At 40.7% G+C, this 18552-nt stretch overlaps 1 protein-coding gene across 2 annotated transcripts; it reads right to left on the reverse strand.

Moving 5' to 3' along the window:
• Nucleotides 1–3339: 3339 nt before the first annotated feature.
• Nucleotides 3340–18035, reverse strand: LOC140937761 (short transient receptor potential channel 5-like). 2 transcript variants are annotated; one of them, XM_073387326.1, is made up of 7 exons: nucleotides 17017–18035; nucleotides 10812–11109; nucleotides 9961–10465; nucleotides 7390–7585; nucleotides 6066–6224; nucleotides 5749–5814; nucleotides 3340–4835 (listed from the first exon to the last, which is right to left on the reverse strand). In XM_073387326.1, the coding sequence occupies exons 1-7, from the start codon at nucleotides 17989–17991 to the stop codon at nucleotides 4638–4640; spliced, it is 2397 nt and encodes a 798-aa protein (XP_073243427.1). In that variant the 5' UTR covers nucleotides 17992–18035; the 3' UTR covers nucleotides 3340–4637. The 2 variants fall into 2 exon arrangements, with proteins under 2 accessions (XP_073243427.1, XP_073243426.1); XM_073387325.1 differs by having other exon boundaries at nucleotides 5734–5814.
• Between the last annotated feature and the right edge of the window lie 517 nt (nucleotides 18036–18552).

Raw genomic sequence — 18552 nt, forward strand, 5'->3', positions numbered from 1 at the left:
CCTAACCTGCAGGGGAAGAGGACTACGGCAACACGAAGGCTACTGCAACGGCATCACCACAGGTAACCCAGGTTCAGTGATAGTACCACAGTACAGGGCCAGTAAAATTACAGTGTTTGTATGGGGTAAAAATGCGATCGTAAAACTTGTAGGAAATACTGAATATAGTCAATGATACTTACTCTACAGTTGGTTGTTGCCTTAATTGTCCTTAAAGCTCAAACAAAGTTATATGTTGTGTCCCCACCTTGTGTATTTTATTGAATGGAGGGCGTTGAATGGAGGGGTGAATTTGAGCAAATTATCACGAGACTTCGTTTGAGCAACAACAACTAACAGCAGAATGAGCTTCATTGGTATTTCCTACAAATTTTAAATTCGTATTTTTATCCCATACAAACACTGCAGTTTTACTAGAACCGTACTGTGGTACTATCACAGAGCCTTGGTTACCAGTGGCAACAGAAGAAATGGCAGCTCCTTGCCACCGCCATGTTCTTGAAGAAATTCATTCAGCTAGGAACGGTCAATTAATTTATGTGGTTCTTTATGCCTAGCTAAAAAGTATTAGCTTTTACAACTGCCGGTTTCTGTCGACTAATCTCCACTTTTAATCAGGGGGAGGGAGGAGGGGAGGGGAGTGGGAGGGCTTGGGGAACTCCAAAGTGTGAATTGTGAATTTGTATTATTAGCATAATTAAAATGGACGTCAGCTTTTGCGTTTCGTTTCTTTGGCTGTTAGGCAGCGACACGGTCAACTGTAGGAACATCTATTTTTGGCTACTTTTAAAGAACTGTCTAAAATTATTTTTACCGGCGGCATGCCTGCAAAGTGAATTTGAGTCAACTTCAGAGGCATACAGTCGCAAAGGACTGGTGTTCTGCGGCTTTTTGTAATAATGACGTATTTTGTTATAACTTGCTCATTTTATACCAAGGGTAGCAGCATTTTTGTGGTGAATGGAAGCTACGCATTTTTTTAAATTTACAGGGTTGCAAAATTTCGCAATAATCGTCGGTCTACGCAATTTGTGACAACGTTCTGACGCAAATTGTATTATTTTTGCAAGAAAAACTTACAATCAAGTTAGAAGAACTAAAGAAGTTAAAACAACATCAAGCAGGTCAAAAAGTAACCATAGAACATTTGTGAAAACGTCTTGATGCAAATTGTTGCAGTAAAAACCTGTGACTAAGAACCTGCGTGTCCCCAAATTAGCCTAAACAGGTTTGATATAGAATATTAATTAGCATAGAAATAGGCTATTTAAGTTCTTAAATAGGTTTATATTTCTTGAAGAAACAATAAAGGTTCTTAAATTGGGTTATATTTTCTAAAGAAAAAACAAATGGTAGCTAAGAATATTACTAGGCCAGAAGAGGGTCTGAATGGGGTTAAGTGTTCAGTGTTATTTGCCCAAACGTTTTAGTGTTTGCTGTTAAACTGGCCAATTTTTTTAATATTTACTATTTTCGGAGAAAATAATGTTAAGTGTTTGGAGGGTTTTTTCGTGAAAAACCCATAGGGTCGGTTATTTACATGAAATCTAAGTTAGACCGCGGTTTAGGAAATCTCTGGACCTCCAGATCTCTTATTCAGTGGGTTATTTTAAGAGGACAAATGCTTTTCTAGTCTGCGCCATATTCTTTCATGAAATTTTTCACGATAAATGGCGTTTACATAAAAGCATTCGGCAAACTGAAAATGGTTTAGAACGCAGTTCTGTTAAACACTGGCTAAACTCCGTTTAAATAACTGGCCGATAATCTTTTAGCATACGCCACTTGTTCATCTTCCATAATGCACCTTATTTTCCCCCCAAAATTTTGCATAACATTTGTTTTTCATTTCTCTTGGGTATTACAGCCTCCCAAGAGAAATTGAAAGCAATGCTTGTGCAAAATTTTAGGGGGCAAACGAGGTGCATTATGGGAGATGTGGAAGTGGCGTATTGTCTCCATTCGATATTATCTGCTCTTGCAAAATCGGTAATAAAATCACTCAAGAACTTTGAGCCTCTGCTCGGAGGGGTTATAGTCTGTTTTTTTCGACCCATGCGCAACAGTATTCTAGGCTGGGGAGTACTAGACCATCCCGTATCAGGTGTCACGATCCTTTGGTCAGCGTCAGGGCGAAGTCGAATCATGGCGGCATCGACAGGATTTCCCTCCAGTGTTGTTAAAGTTCAAGTGAGCTTTCAGGTATAAGCGGGGAGAATTTCTCTCACTGACAAAATCGTATCTGCACACTATAAAAGTATATTTCATTCATATGTGAATATAACGACGAAAATAAAGTCGAAAATTTTCATATTTCTCCTCGGAAATCTTCGGTAGTCTTCGCACATCTTCAGCGGTCTTCGGAAATTTTCCTAAATCTTCGGTAGTCTTCTGAAGTCTTGTGAAATAATCGGGAATTCTCGGAAAATGGCCGGAAACTCCTTGATATACTACACAAAATAATATTGGCCTTTCTGAAGCCTTTTTAGTTTCTTTTTGGAAAAATTTACTGTTTCAGTGAATTTTAACTCAGTGTGAAAATGCCTAAAATTTAACTGTTTCATGTTACAGAGCCAATAAATTAAGTGTTTAGTGTTATCGAGGTTCCCCCATTCAGACCCTCCTAGTAATGTGGCATTCAGCTTAATACTTACAGTCCTTAAGTAAAATCTATGTACCAAATTACTGACCTCGTGAATTTTGAAGTCCTTCCGCCCAGGTGTACAGAATTTGGCAAACGAGAAATTCTTTGAATTAGGCGAAGCAGGTTCTTGTGTAGGTGGCATAACTGGTAAATTTTAGCCTCAGTTTCTTACTCGCAAGTTTTTACTGCATACATTTCTCAAAACTTGCATGTTATTAGGTACTAGAATTATGTGCTCTTGCCGACTGCTTCCTGTTATTAGACGTCGTAGTTCTTCAAGATCAACTCAGTTTTTTAAATCCATAGAGAATACTGTTACAATAGTCAAGGTCTAATATCACAAAAGCATTCACAATACGCCTATGATCGTTGATCCAAAGACAGCCGTTTTGCAAATCAACGCGCCGTCGTAAGTTAAGTTCCTGTCTATTATGACACTTAGGTCCATACATGATATCGACCTCGCCGTTTTGGATGTTTATTGACTGTTGATACGTTATGTCACTTCGTTTGAACTGGCAAGAGCCTCAAAGATTTGGAAAGTTTCGGTTATCTTTCCGGCCATCCAAAGCAATTGGATTTCCTCCTACGTTTGGAAGGAAGGATGACAAGGAGGTACGTGTAATTACAATTAAATTTCGTCCCTGTTCGCAGTAGACTCTCCAGTAGCTCAGTATCGATAGGGTGTCCCAATCAAGAACTCGAAGGGTCGTGATTTTGAATCTGCACTCGGCTATACTGGGTACTAGTGTAGAATGTTGACATCTGGGAACTGTAAACTAAGCAGAATGGACGGAGTAAAAGCAGCCTGAGAAAACAGCAGTCATTTTGGCGACGACACCACTAGTTTTCTCGCGAAATGACGTCTGAGAGACAAGCGCAGAAATTAAGATAAAGATAAGATAAAATCAACTTTATTTATCCACGCTAGCCTAGATCAACAAAACCTGGTTTCTATCAGGGGCGTGCGAAAATAGATAACTAAATGAAATAAATTCCAAGCTGATGACGCGTCACTACCCAGATCTGGGTAGTGATTCTGAATGGCTGAAGAAAATTTCCCACTCGGCACTACCAATCAGAAGCACTAACCAAATTTGGGTGGTGACGCGTCATCAGTATGGAATTTCTGCGCTCGTTTCTCAGACGTCATTTTGCGGGGAAAACAATGGTGGCGTCGCGCAATGTAGGCTGTTTTCTCATGCTCAGCATGCATGTTGGCGAAATATGACGTTGTGTCCGACTTTCGGACATCTGTCCAACAGATGGCCTTAAAGACTCAAGGACCGATAAGTTACTAATACACACTTTCGTATTTTTATTTGAAGTAAAAGTGTCCTTTTTGGTCCCAACCGTTTAATTTTACTCAATGTTACAACTTAAAGAGATCACGTGATAAATAATATAACAAGTCATGTGATGTGACTTGGCGGATAACCTTTGCAACTAATTAAAAGTTTTTGTCTGAAATTCCTAATTACGCGCTAACCTTTTAACTGATAAGGTATCTAAACTAATTCCTTTAAGGACAATTTCAAAACTGTGTTTCCAAAATTATTTTTGGCGCTTGTTTTGGAAACTGCCTTCAAGAGTTTATATCCAAGACACTTTCGGTAATCTCGGTTGTCTTTACCACACACTTTCTCTCACCTAAACCACAGTTCCACTGTGGAACAAGCGCTAAGGCTTTTGCTCTATGTTCCTAGTGCTAATCACGTGGTCTTAACTGTTACCTTAAGTGTGAGTTTACTACCACGTCTCCTATCGATCAAAACATTCCATTTCATTTGAGCCAAAATCACCTTTAGGTAAATATCAACTAAACATTAGGTACATTTTCCCACATGGGAAATTTGGAAGCCATTTGCAGGCTATCAGGAAACACCAAAATAAAGGCCAAGTGGTGAAACTGTGTCCCTGAAAATCTTATGGAATGGTAAAAGAAACAACAACAGAAACCCTTTCTTAGCTTACTCGTACTTCGGAAAATTGTCTAAACGCGGGCGACAGAAGAATCTTTGCGATCTTTATTTTTCTTCAAAAAATCTTGCAGTTGAATTAGCAAGCCCCTAAGTTGTCCGTTCTCGTCCAGACTCACCGCTTCTGACTCTGGAGCAGCGTGGGACTGGGACTTTGACTTGTTAACAGTGAGGAGGTACCGCTGGATTAAACGTGTCATCACTTTATGGCGCTATAGGAAAAATAAAAAAGCGCTAACTTAGTAATTTGCTAATGCTGTCGTTGTACTTTGATAAACGCTGTATATAAGGCTGTTAGGGTATCCATAATGTCGTCAACTGAGTGAAAGCCTTCAAACTTTAGCAAGCAAATATGTCATATGGCATTTCATTGTTCTGGTTTTAAAGCATGGATATGGAGCTACTTAGCAAAGCCTAGGAGAAGCAGGTCGCTTAAAACAGAAACAACTCGAACTCGTGCCTTCTTTTTTTGTTTGTTTGTTTCGAACGTTTTATTCGTCTTAAGCAATTGAAATCTGCAACTTGCGAAATCTATGGGAAAGGTTTTCACGGTTAAAGTATAATAGTATAAGACCCCTACGGATGTAACTATCAACTATATCACCCATGCATGTCTTCGCGGTCGGTCAAACCTTGAAGTAGTCAGAACATTTGAAATTTTGTTATAAAGAGAGCTTACGGAAAAGAAATATACAAAATGAAAAATGCATGGCATCGCAAAATGGACGTGCTTTTCATTTGGCGAAAAGTTCTCGTTATATAGTCCATTCAACTAGATTAGTGGGCGTTTTGAGCGACGCAAGTCAACCGGAAGTGGACTTTTTGCATTCATTTTTCGGGCAGATCATCTCTATAAGAGAAAAAAGACACTAAAAAACTAAAAAAGGTAGCATTAAGGCCTTTTAAAATGAAAAAGGCCTCACTTCCGGCATCAAGTCCGTCGGTCAAAAAGTCGTTGCTTAAGTTCCCTACAAAATACACAGTCTTACCAGTGTCGCATAACCTCCGGGTTGCAGACCACACGCAGCGAGCTAGACTAAGGCATCATTTTTGTCCCAAAAAAGGTCCATTAAGGCAACGTTTGAGCGTATGAGATTTGATAGTGCACACCTGTAGTATATTTACCTTGTCTAAGTCCACCTTGTCTTTTATTGGAGTTGCTGATCTATCTCTTCCTTGGCAGCTTTGATGCTGAAATTGAGAAATAAACAATGCAAAGTACGTACTTAGTCCTGGTCCAAATGAACAGCCATAGAACTCACTGGCAAGACGATCTTTGCCTCAAATTAGATGTGCATCATTTCCTGATTGCAACATTATTATTTCCAATGGTTTTAAATCTGACTGACGTGTTTTGGTCAGATTATAGTTCTATGCCACTGTGCAGAGTATTTAGACAGATGATCCACGAAATACGATGCACAACAGATATGCAAACTTACCTCATGGTACCCAGCACCTCTACACAGTCTTCGGCAGAGTTGAATCACCAAGTGTGGAGGGGGAATGAGGTTGAATGGAGGCGGCATTGCATTGCCTTGATCTAAATATGGCATCCACATCCGGGTTCTGGAGAATTTCCACTGAATATCTGCGTCATCCTACAGTAACATAAAATTTAAAGCCCGTAAGATCTTATTAAGATTTTGTATAAATCGTATCCTGACTTCACTGACACAAAATGATGAGATCAGTTTACCTACAATCATGGAGAAAAGTCTTGGAAGACAATGTTATTTGTGGTGCTTTCTTCGAATCACACATGCCCAGCTCCTCCCTAATCCCACAGACAAGATATGACGCGTGTATCCAGAATTTTCCCGAGTTTCAAATTTGTATATGGTGAGAGGAAGGGAGAACTGGCACTGTTTTATGAGGGGCACCCAGAAATTAAAGACAAATACTAGTACTGCGTCACTGTCCCAAGGACTTTTGTCCAGGATTCTAGATTAGTTACCTAGGGCTGCAAAACCAGTTCGTTTTAGGGCATTTACCGCAAGGAGCCCAAAGTGTGACCGCTTTTAATTTATTCACATTCTTTCCTGCAGGTTTGATCCAATCAGAAGCCAGCTATAAACTGTCCTCGACGTCTGATTGGTTAATGTCTTCATGAAAGAATATGTATTAATTAAAGGACGTCACACCTTTGGGCTCCTTGCTGTAACAGGCAAAGACAGTTGACTATTACAACTCGTACGTAGAGAGCATCATAAGATAACATTTAGTTCCGAGCTACGAGATTTTGACCGGACACCTGTGATGAATGGCCCCACGCCGGGACAGCTACTAAAGTATGAGAAGTGGGGTCGTGAATTGTTCACCCAGGCCCCCCTTTGGATCGAAAGAAGTTGATGGTAAAGGTAATGTTGACAAAGTGATGGCCTTGTCATTGAAGGCGTGCAAGTTGATCGGAGGAAATCAAAGAAACTGGGACACGAATGTAGCTTAAGGGAATTTGCACTGGTGATTTTTTAAGATCCTTTATTAAAATTACTATTTGTAAATAGGCTTTTCATCATGACTGTTGTAATTTATTATTATCAATTTTGTTTTTAGAGGGCCACTAGGGAGAAAACTTTTTATAGTAATTGGTGTCACCCTCTTAAAACAAAGGTTATTATTATGTTGGTCTTAATGACTATTTTGGAGACTTTTGCAAAGATTAGAACTATTTTAAGCCAGTGGCTATCGCAGTAAACTCTGAGACACACCCACTCGCGATCGTTCAATTAATTAGGGTGTTGACAAAATAAATGCTTCACTAACCGCGACTTGCTGATAGGAGTTTGTCATCATGGCAATCAGCATATTAATTGCAACCAAAATTGATGCAATGCTGTACAGGCCAAGGAGTAATTCACCTGTAAACTGTGTGATGGCGAATTTCTCGTCAGTCTTAAGGTCTCCCAGTTCCGCCATCCCAAACAAGTCCCAAAATAAGAGCCTCAGGCTTCCTCCAATGCTAAAAGGATCGAACTGTCAGTCAAAACTTGTACTACACGATCTGAATTGGCTAGTTCCCGTAAGTAATTAACCATTTATTGAAAAAATACTTCCTATCGCTCTCTTCAGGCTTTCCAATAGAAGCAAGCCGCGCAGATTCCTTGTTCATCAACTTAGCTACTTAGGATGTGTTAAACCTGATCTTACGTTTAAATATATACAACATCATGAAGAACCTTCGAGATAGAATTTAGGGCTGCATGATACAGATAACTTGATCATTACGTACACGTCCTCCTTGAAAGAAAAGAGATACAAGGAGAAAGACCAAAAAAGTCAAAGAAAGAATAACTGCTCTTGCTTCGGCTCGTACTTTTCGCAACTTAATTAAAAAAATTACAGGGTGTCCCAAAAGTTCGTTCCTCTACTTTATAAGTCTGTATTTCAGCACGATTGGACTTGGTAAGCAAATCATTGAAACAAAAGTTGTCTCTTTTAATCTAATTCACTATTTTCATAATTGTTGTGCCATCTTTTGACTCGAATATTCGATATGTGTACTTCCGCGCCAAAGGTGCGCGTACGCGAGTATATTTTCCAGCCACATTTTTTTGGTATTTTATAGCCTGAATTGCTCGAACTGCTTCCTTGTTTTTTGTGAATATCACGAAAGATAAACCCCCTTAACGCACAAACTTTTAGCTAAGCGAGAGCCTAAGCATGATACTTCGATTTACTGGCTTCTCTGTAGTAGAAACTGCTAAAAAAAACTGGACAAATCTGAATGTTGGGTGGTAAAATGATGATGGAGAAATGAAGCTTTTGAAGGCAAGAAACGAGTGGGAAGACCAAATGTCCCGAATACAGCAGCTAAAATAGTTTAGATAGATACAAAATGGGAGACTCGACGCGGAAGTTCTCACATAGTTAGCAAGCCAAATCCAGAAAAGGTCATGAAAAGCTGTTTAAATTAAGAGGCCCCTGAGATGGTAAAAATCCTCTGCTTAGTCCGCCAAGTAACGCCCAGCTCGTCTTAAATTTGTAAAGAAGTATAAAAGCCTTGCTGTGGAAGACGGCCGGGATGATTATCTTTTTTAGATGAATGCCCAAAATACAGTGGAACCTCGATATAACGAACCTCTATATAGCGAAGACCTCGGTATAACGAACGATTTTCTTCACCCCAGCAATAGTAAAATACATGAAAAAGAACCTCGATATAGCGAACAAATTTTGCCAGTCCCTTGGCCCTTCGTTATATCAAGGTTTCACTGTATATTTTTTTCAGCTGCCTAAACTAAACAAATATTGTTTGAGGATTGAACTGGCTCCTGCGCACCAGGTCAGGATAAAAAAGCTCAGAATGGATCATCTGTGGGTCTACACGCTGTATCCCACTTCATGCCGCAACGGCTACAGAATGTGAAAAAAACAAAAAACAAAAACAAAACAAAACAAAAAGGGCATGCCAGTTATCGAAATTCTGAATACATGTACTCAATAAAGAAATAAACATCTTCTAGAAATTTCATGTAAAAATAAAGTTGTGATTAAAAGTTATAGTGCATGAAATTAGAGGAACGAACTTTTGGGACACCCTGTATTGCAGCGGTTTCAAAAGTGAAGAAATCCTATCAGTGCTGGGATCAGTACAGACCAATAGACCTTTTTACCGATACGGCGGCCATATTGAATTTATTAGATTTAAGGAGTATTATGGGATGCCCAGGGGGCACTCGCTCAGTATTTACGCGCGCTTTTCGGGAAAAAAGAGAACTTTAATGTATATTTCTCGGGAAAAAGGCGATCGTTATTACATCCAAAGACGGCACAACGATCATTTTTTCTCATTACAATCTTTTTCTTGGAAAACGTTAAGAAAAATTCGCCCAAAAAGCGCGCGTAAATACTGATGCAAGTATATGAGATCGTGCTCATGCCCCCCCGGGCATCCCATAATACTCCTTAAATCCAATTAATTCAATATGGCCGCCGTATCGGTAAAAAGGTCTATTACATTTCATTTCACCGCGAAGTCTTTTATTCGAACAATGATCCAGCGAGCAGAAGCAACTTATAGTTCGTACGCGAGTTCATTTTGAGAAAAAAGAGCCTCTATTGTCAGGCCAAAGAAAAATTGCTTCGTGAATGTCTGTTACGCGGATTTTTTTTACCCTTTTGTCCGACTTTAAGAGGCAATTTTAGCGGCCATTTAATGGCATGTCCCAGTCTATATGCAGCGGTTCCGTGTAGGGTGCAAGTAGTAAAAACTTTAATCCCCTCAGCGCTATGTTTTTGGTAACCCCTTCGCGAGCCCTGTAGTGTGAGAATAGCCTTGGGAATGCTGCTACTGATGTGTACGCTTTTTATACAAAGTTTTAATTAGACACTCACCTCGCAAATTCATGTTCAGTTGCATTTCCCAAGAAGGCTTCCCTGGCTTGGACATAATGCGAATACACCTTTCTCTCCGCCCAACCAAAAGCGAGAAACAACAGCAGGAACAGAAACAGAAATTTGGTGATGTCTCGAACCATCTTAACAAGCGACAGCTGGAGCGGTCCTAATACCGAGTTCACTTGGAAGGCGTTGGAGAAAGATAGAAACGCCAAAACCATACCGATGGAAAAAAACGCATTCGACAGGAGGATTAAGCGATAAGTGATCTCCTGAGAGCTGGAGCCGAACACATCACTAACTGATACTACCCAGGTTTTCTTCCCTGATACAGTCAGAAAAAATCCAGAGAGCCACAGGACTCCTGAGGCTATAAAGAGACCCAGCATGAACAGGGTGAGCAAATTCCAGTATTGCGATAGGTAACGCTCTTTCCCTTGACGATAGGCCTCTTTTGCTTCCTGAAACAGCATACCTGCGATCCACAGCATGATAAAAACATCTAGAAAACAGTGCAATAACCGATATTAATTATGATGCAAAGAAGATCATCGCAATTATACACGAAACTTAAGTACGCCTACAAATTTTCAGGCTTGCCGGGATTCGAATTCTGACCTCTGCGATACTGGTGCAGAGATCGGCTAACCAGTTAGACCTAGCAAGTCCAATGGAGGCTGGACAACCTCCCAGTTAACTTTGAAAATCACCTTTAAAGTAACGTTATCAATTTTAGTTAAGGATAATGTCTGGGTTGTCTACGTACTTTGAATACATCTCAGAACTAAATAAAATGTCTTAAAATAACAAAAAAAACTCTACCGCAGAAAATATACAACACTTCTTACCTAAGGGTGCAAAATCAAGGAGATCGGAAAACTTGTCCTGAATGGACGAAAAGACCAGGAGGACAAGGAACCAGAAGGACGAAGCGGTGTGACTCAAGAATTTAAAGACTGGTGTTTTTAGCAGTTCACTGATTCGACTGTTGGGTGCCACAAAATAGCACATTGCTAAAGCTGGTAGCAGTAGACACAACAGCAGGCAGAACAGGGCCTTGTTTAGGAAGTTATGGTCTTCCCATCCTCCCAATTTGTCGTACAGCACAGAATTCAGCATCATCTGGCTATATGGATGAGCTACGAACTGAACACAAAATACAAAAACATCATCAGTGATAAACCTGAGCAATAGGAAATAAGACTGCAGATCGAGGAATGACGTTGATGATGATAATGATGATGATGGTGGTGGTGGTGGTGGTGGTGGTGGTGGTGATGGTGATCGATGGTGATGGTGATGGTGATGATGATGATGATGATGTCGACGATGAGGGCAAAGAGTTGGAATTTTCTTTGGCGACCTTGCATTGTCAGTCTATAGGATCGCTTTATATTGATTCATTTAGAAGGGAGCCGGTCCAGGGCCTACTTGTTCGATATAGGCCTACTTTGTTAGATATAGCTATCTACTGGATAAATCTCTAGCCAGTGGATAACGCAATTGGTTTCCCTAATACTTGTCCCCTAGATAGTAACTAATCCGGTGAATAGCGCTCTCCAACTTTTGAACAACCAAGGCCAGGTAGAGCTGCCCGCTTACGAAAGTGAAGGTTGTGAGAGCTTTGACTGTGATGAACCACAGAAAGCAAAACATCTTTGACATTTTACATTTTGAAATGTAAGTTGACCCATACCAAAACCAGCGCCATGAGCTTTCTTGCCCGTTCAGCCGGCAAGAATAACGTTTAGCTCGCGCTCGTTACGCTAGATTGTGAGTGACCTTATCAAGTTTCATATTTTCGTTTTTTCTTCCAATGTGTTGTAGTATTTATAAACCAATAAAAGCTACAGCACTGCTGAGAGGCGCCGAATCAACGATTTAATTATACTTGTTTCAGCTATCTGTTTTGGCACAATAACTGTAGAAATCACTTTTATTCCTATATCCGCGAGACACGTCCGCTTTGCGCTAGTCCGTAATCTGTTTACCGTTATGATTCGATTTAGCGCCCTCCTTCCAATAAGCGCCCCCCTTTGCCGGAATGTGTTTTTGTTAATAAGCGCCCCATTCTGCTAAGCGCCCCTATTCTAAAGTATTATATTAAAGTACGGGTACGTATCAACCGAGGTTCATATTCCTTTAACTGCTCACAAACGAACAGTAATGCCACATTACAAAAACAGTGTTCTTATGTCCATGTGGGTGCATCAATTCTTCAAACGAATGATCTCTTCTTCAAATTTTGTGGCTATTGCTCGGCTGGTCGTTCTGGCGAGGAAGGATCTAGGGACAACAAGTCCGTTTTCCAGTCCCCTTGATCCAGTCACCTTGACTTGCACTTTGTTCTCACTGCGGGCGTTTTTAAGAAGGTGAATATAAGGAAGGAAAGTTCCATCGACACATGCCCAAAAACTTTGTTATCAGCTTCAAGGTAAGTCCCTCATGTTAACTGAACATTCACGCTCAGTATTTGTTACTGTTACAGTTTCTGTTATTGTTCATTTTTAAATAAATATTAAAGTTTCTTTTGAACATTCGGTTGCTTCTCAAAAAAGAAATAATCGCCCTGTCCCGAATAAGCGCCCTCCGTTGAGGCACCAAAATTAAATAAGCGCCCCGGGCGCTAAATCGAATCATTACGGTATCTCATTTTTTTGTTTTGGAGAGCTGATTTTAAAACCCAGGTAAAACACGATCCATAGCCAACGTATCAGTATGCTTCGCCCGTGTCTTATCGTTGTTTCTAGTCAAGGTGTTTAATATCCAATCTGCCTTTTATACCCGGTCCGCAGTCCATACTCCCCAGCCTGCGTCACAGTAGACTGCTTGCAGTCCTCCGTTCCTCTTAAAATCCGCCCAGTTCCTCTGTTGTTATCCCAGCCAGCGCGATTGCAAATAAAAATGTTACAATACGAGATAATTTAACACAGATAAATGCGAAGCGATGCGCATTTCTAAAAAAAATGATTACTCAAGTCCTCAATACCATCTATGTGGTAACCAATTAAAAGCTGTATCTGAAGTTAAGGATCTCGGAATCTATATTACTTCGAACCTTTCATGGAGTATGCAAGCTAACAAATGCGCAAATAAGGCAAATAGTGTGCTTGGATTCATTAGGCGAACGGTGGGTCCTAAAAATCCTCAGTTGTTTTCAAAACTTTATAAGAGTCTAGTACGTCCGATACTCGAGTACTGCTCTCCAGTTTGGTGTCCGCACCTTAAAAAAGACTTAAACACCTTGGAGAAAGTACAACGAAGAGCATCTAAACGCGCCCTTGGAAATATTGGGCAAGACATGCCTTACGAAGAACGCCTAAAGCTCCTTAAATGGCCATCACTTGAACAAAGAAGATTATTTTCGTCGCTTATCGAGTGTTATAAGACAATAAATAGACTTAATGGACTTGATCCCTCGGCATTTTTGCACATGATTTTCGGCCCTTAAGAGCCAACCATCGTTTTAAACTTAAACTTACATCAGCAACTTTAAATAGTTTTAAACATTCTTTTTTTATACGCATAATAGATAAGTGGAACAATCTTGCAAAGGAAGTTGCTGAGGCGGAGAATTTGAATATTTTCAAGAACAGACTGAGACGTTACCTTACAGATTTTCCTAGTGAACACTAAGTTCTTTTACTATGTGATGTTTTATATACATATATAGTTACTATTTTAAACAGTTGTAAATAATTTATTTCTTAATGTATTTTATTATCAGGAGATAAACTAGAAAGGGATAACAATCAGTGGTCGGTTCCGGCAATTCTACTTTTTGCAAAAAACACGGATTAAGAAAATGAAAAACGCCTAAAATTCAAGATCTTTATTTGTATTCTATACTCAAAACTGAAAAAAGGAAACCCTTTTTTAACTTCCAGTCGCCATTATGGAAACTTGAGAAAAGTGCCCCCTTTTGTCACGAAAAGCCGGATATTTCCTAGGATTTGTCGTCGATATAAAGTGAAGCAACTTTCTTGAGTAATATTTATATCTCACGAATCGCAAAAAAGCTGGAAAAAGATATTTCTCGAGTTTTTTTCAACTTTTTGCCTTTTTCTTCAAAGTAAAAAAAAAATCGACCTTTTTCCTCTTTCTTTGTTTGGTCTTTTTAGGCGGACAGTTGTGACATAAAGGTGGGAATCCCAATCTTCAGTCCTCTCAACTGAAAGCTGTCAAAAATGACAGGTAATTGTGAGCAGTGAATTGTGACGTTAATTTACAATTGTTCATATGTAGGCACACTTTGTGTTCCGGCAGTGTTTCAAGATGTCGGACGTTTACGCAGGGGCACCCAACGGGAAATTTTGAGAAAAAGACCTAAAAACAACAACAAAGCGTGAATAAAGTTTTCTGAGACTATTTTAAGCATTTTGGGAGATTGCTGGAAAAAAATTATCTGTTCCTCACTCCCAGCAAGACAGATGGAAGAGTTCCCAGCCAGCAACCTTACAACCTGCAACCTGACTTACTGGGAAGTTTCATAGGGCACAATTCAGATCTTGAGTGGTAAGTAACCCATGCAAGTAACCCGTAGCAGCTATTCTACACTTCAAATCCCCTCTGACACCCTGAATTATCTTTTTCCCAGCAACACTTTCCTTCCAAGGACTATTATTTCTTCCACATCTCCCAGCCAGCAAAAATGTGCCTGAAGAACAGATATTTTGAGGAACAGATCCATTGGGTGCCCCTGTTTACGTCAAGATTAAGATGGGCTAGAAATAAAAAAGGGGTAAAACTGAAGTCTTTAACTCTAAACAACGGTACTCTGGCCATGGTATTTAGACTCATCCTAAACCAGGAGGTCTACGTACATTTCATTCAAAGAAGGGGAGAAAATTCTCCCATGCTGGCTTTTAGCACGTCGAGGACTTTGAGAAGACGTACTCAGTCAACGGAGAACGAATGACTGCCAACTCAGTTAGCTCAGTAGTGCCCGCATTACAATCTACAGGGCTTGGGGTACCTCTTTCCTACCAAAGGACGGCCACACGAACAAATCTCAACCCCCCCCCCCCGCCTGCACAGAGTGCAGTGCCATGCAAAAACGACCGACCTTTACCACCATCAAGAACGGTGGACGCGGCAGAAATCGCTAATATGGTGAACGTGTCGCCCTCTGGCAAAATTGGAGAAAAGTTCCAGGTGCACCTTGTCGCTGACCCAATAAACTTCGTCAGTCGATGAAGTATTTGAATCCAGAAGAATCACTTCAAAGCCAAATTGTTGTTTTAGTAGCCTCTGTACTTCATCGACCGACGAAGTTTCTTCGGTCAGCGACATGTACACCTGGAACTTTTCTCTGATTTCGCTAGACGGCACCATGTCCACCACTACAAGCGATTTCCTCCACGCCACTTGACCCTTCTTGGTGGTGGTGAAGGTTGGTCGTTTTAGTACGGCCAGCGCACTCTGCCCAGGCGGAGGGTTGAAATTTGTTCTTGTCGCCGTCCTCTGGTACGTCTTCTCAAAGTCCTCAACGTGCTAATACCCCGTATCTGATGGTGGAGTTATCTCCTCTTCTTCGAAGGAAATGTTCGTAGATCCCCTGGTTTAGATGGAGCATAAATTACCAGATGACCTTTGTTTAAAGTTGAAGACTTTTAGTTTTATCCCTTTTTTATTTCTAGTCCATCTAAATTTTGACGTAAAGATCCGACATCTTGAAACATTGCTGGAACACAAAGTGTGCAACTACATATAAACACTTGTAAATTAATGCCACGATTGCCCAAAATTTACCGCCATTTTTTGACAGCTGTCAGTCAAGCATTCCGCCAGATATACCAAACAAAGAAAGGGGCCGGGAAAAAGTCGACTTTTTTCGACTTTGAAGAAAGAGGCAAAAAGCTGAAAAAACTCGAGAAATTTCTTTTTCCAGCTTTTTTGCGATTAGTGAGATACAGATATTACTCAAGAATGTTGCTTCAATTTATATCGAAGACAAATCCTAAAAATAGCCGGCTTTTCATGAGAAAAAAGGCACCTTTCTCAGGTTTTCATAATGGCGGGTGAAAATTAAAAAAAGGGTATCCTTTTTTTAGTTTTGAGTGTGAAATACAAAGAAACACCTTGATTTTTAGGCATATTTCATTTTCGTCATACATGTTTTTTGCAATGAGTAGAATTGCCACATCTGACCACTGATTGATAACCTCTTTTATCTCCTTTTCACTCTCCGATTTGGATTTGTGAATAAACAGTTATTATTATTAGGACGGTACGAGAAAGGACGCGGCTGGTGGCTGGCGGCTTAAAGGGGTTACGCGTGGAGTAACTTTGCAAAGAAAAAAGCGTCGAAGACTAAGTTTAGTTCCGTCTGTGTGGCGTAGGCAGTGTCGGATCCAGACCTTGAGATAAAGGGTGGGGGAGGGGGGGGGGGGCGATCTGCCCAAAAAAATTTTTTCGGCTCTTCGGGCCTCACTATGGTCTAAAATAAGCTTCCCCCCGGGCCCCTCCCCTGGATCCGCCACTGGTAGGCCAAAGTCTTACTTCCGTAAAAGTCAGTCTCACGTGTCGAATCCTATCGTCAGCTCATGCATCTACCATAGTCTAAACATGTACACGCGCTGGACTGTAACGAAATTTTGCTTTGTTCTGATGGTGTGACGAAGTGTTTTTCCGGATTGAAATGTAAATTTCCTAATGTAATATGAGATATGCATAATAACAAGAAATGCTGCATGCTAATTACGATACAGACACTCGTTCTCACCCTTTACTAAACGTCTAATCGTACTTAATTTGAACCAAACTATTTGCGATACTTTGCGTAACAATGCGTTAATCTTCAGCCAACTTTTTTGACTACTCTGAGAATTTCAAACTTGAAAGTGGAGTTATGTCCAACACAGAAACGTTGTTCGATTTTACCGTTGTTCATGAATCAGGATGTATTATGACACCCTTAGTTAAAACTCCGCTATGTCAAGTTTTTCAAATCACGACCTTTCACCAAGGTAACAGTAACCATAAATTACAAATCGCTCCTAATCGCACCATATATATTACCCCTGCTACATCTACAGCTGTACTTGGTCTTACCTTCTCATTCTTGTTAGCTATTGCAAAGTTGAGAACGCTCAGCTTCTGGGCTTCTTTCCCTCCTCTAACCTCTACATGCTCAAGTTTCTCGATTCCCGGTACACTCATCAAACAGCCGATTTCTTCCATCGATCGGCACTTCGTGAGAAGTGAAACGGCGAACTCTTCACATGCGCTAGACAGCGCCTGGTAATCGTTCTTAAGCTCGTATTCCTCGTCCATAAGATTTTCCAGCTTCCGGTTTAGAAGGAACGCACGAATGATCGGGTCTTTGGATGATTTTATATCTTGATCTCCACTGGGAGAAGGATCGAGTAAATAAGACAAACATAGGTAAACAGGACTTGCCAGCGCACGGTAGCTATGCAAACGATGAATGGAACTTCCAAGACGTTTGCCTTCACACTCCCCACATTTACACGATCTCCTGTGAAAAGAGGGCTCTTCAATCGTGTAGCCTTTCGCAAGGAGAATCTTCACAATCTCTTGATTATTACTTTGCGCAGCCAACACTAGAGGCGAGATGTATTTTGTATAACAATGATCTTCACTAGCTTTACTTGCCTCCTGACTTCGTGAGGTACCTGCTGTTGTTGTGTGGTTCTGAGCGTTCCGGTCTTCAATGAAGTCAAGTAACAGTGTCACCCAGACAGTTGACTCATTCGCGACGGCATACAGCAACGCGTTACCGACATCTGCACCTTCGTTAAGAAGGAACTTGGCAATTTCATGGCGGTTGTTGCTCACTGCTATCTGAAGAGCCGTTTCTCCGAGCAGGTTTACGCAGTTCACATCAACAGACCTATGCAAGATGTATTCGCGCACTCTGGCATGATCTCCGTCACGCACTGCGTCTAGGAATTCAGTTTGATCTTCACTTAATACAGTGTCTCTTGATGGAGAATCCGTCAAGTCATCAAGGGTTACTGCTACTGATGGATTTTCGAAGACTTTTTGAGGACTTCTCGAAGCCATCGTGGTTCCATCGGATTACTATACTTTCGTTCCGGTTTCGTTGCTCATCATCGTGAACTGACGTGACCTCTCTTCAGTTCTCTCACGGTAGCCAACGTGTATCCGCACCCTCACCCTGACGTTTTTCTTTTGTCGGGGGAAGGGTGCGGCTACATGTATTTTAGGACGCATGGGGACCAGCAGCCGCCGTTTGCTAGGAAGTGCGGGCGGATGTGTGGGTTTACCTTGGAGATGTGATTGTAGCCTGCGATCATGCCCTCTCCCTTTATCTCTGTAATCTGTTTTCGGGAGGAGGGCGCTATTTTTTCCCTCTCAAGCCAAAGAAGCAAAGAAGCAGAAAAAAAAATGACGCCTGATCTCAGGTTAATGTGATTGATGAAAACCGTTTTCATTAGGTGAATCAACAAAAAAAAAACCCTTTTAGTGTCAACAAAAGGACGACTGCGGATCATGAAAACTGGATTAAACAACATTGTTAAATATGACTCATAGTTAATTCAACGATTTTATTCACAGTTGCTTACATACAATTAGCCAGCGACAGGAGCCCATTTCAATGCA

This window comes from Porites lutea, chromosome 5 (genome assembly GCF_958299795.1).
Source record: "Porites lutea chromosome 5, jaPorLute2.1, whole genome shotgun sequence".
Classification (NCBI taxonomy): Eukaryota; Metazoa; Cnidaria; class Anthozoa; order Scleractinia; family Poritidae; genus Porites; species Porites lutea.

Excerpts from the sequence above, each read along its gene's own strand:
- LOC140937761 (XM_073387325.1), bottom strand. The coding sequence starts at position 17,991 with ATGGCTTCGAGAAGTCCTCAAAAAGTCTTCGAAAATCCATCAGTAGCA. Across the intron at positions 7,586-9,960 it reads ACTGAACATGAATTTGCGAG|CATTGGAGGAAGCCTGAGGC; the intron begins GTGAGTGTCTAA and ends CGATCCTTTTAG. Across the intron at positions 6,225-7,389 it reads ACTCCTATCAGCAAGTCGCG|GATGACGCAGATATTCAGTG; the intron begins GTTAGTGAAGCA and ends ATGTTACTGTAG.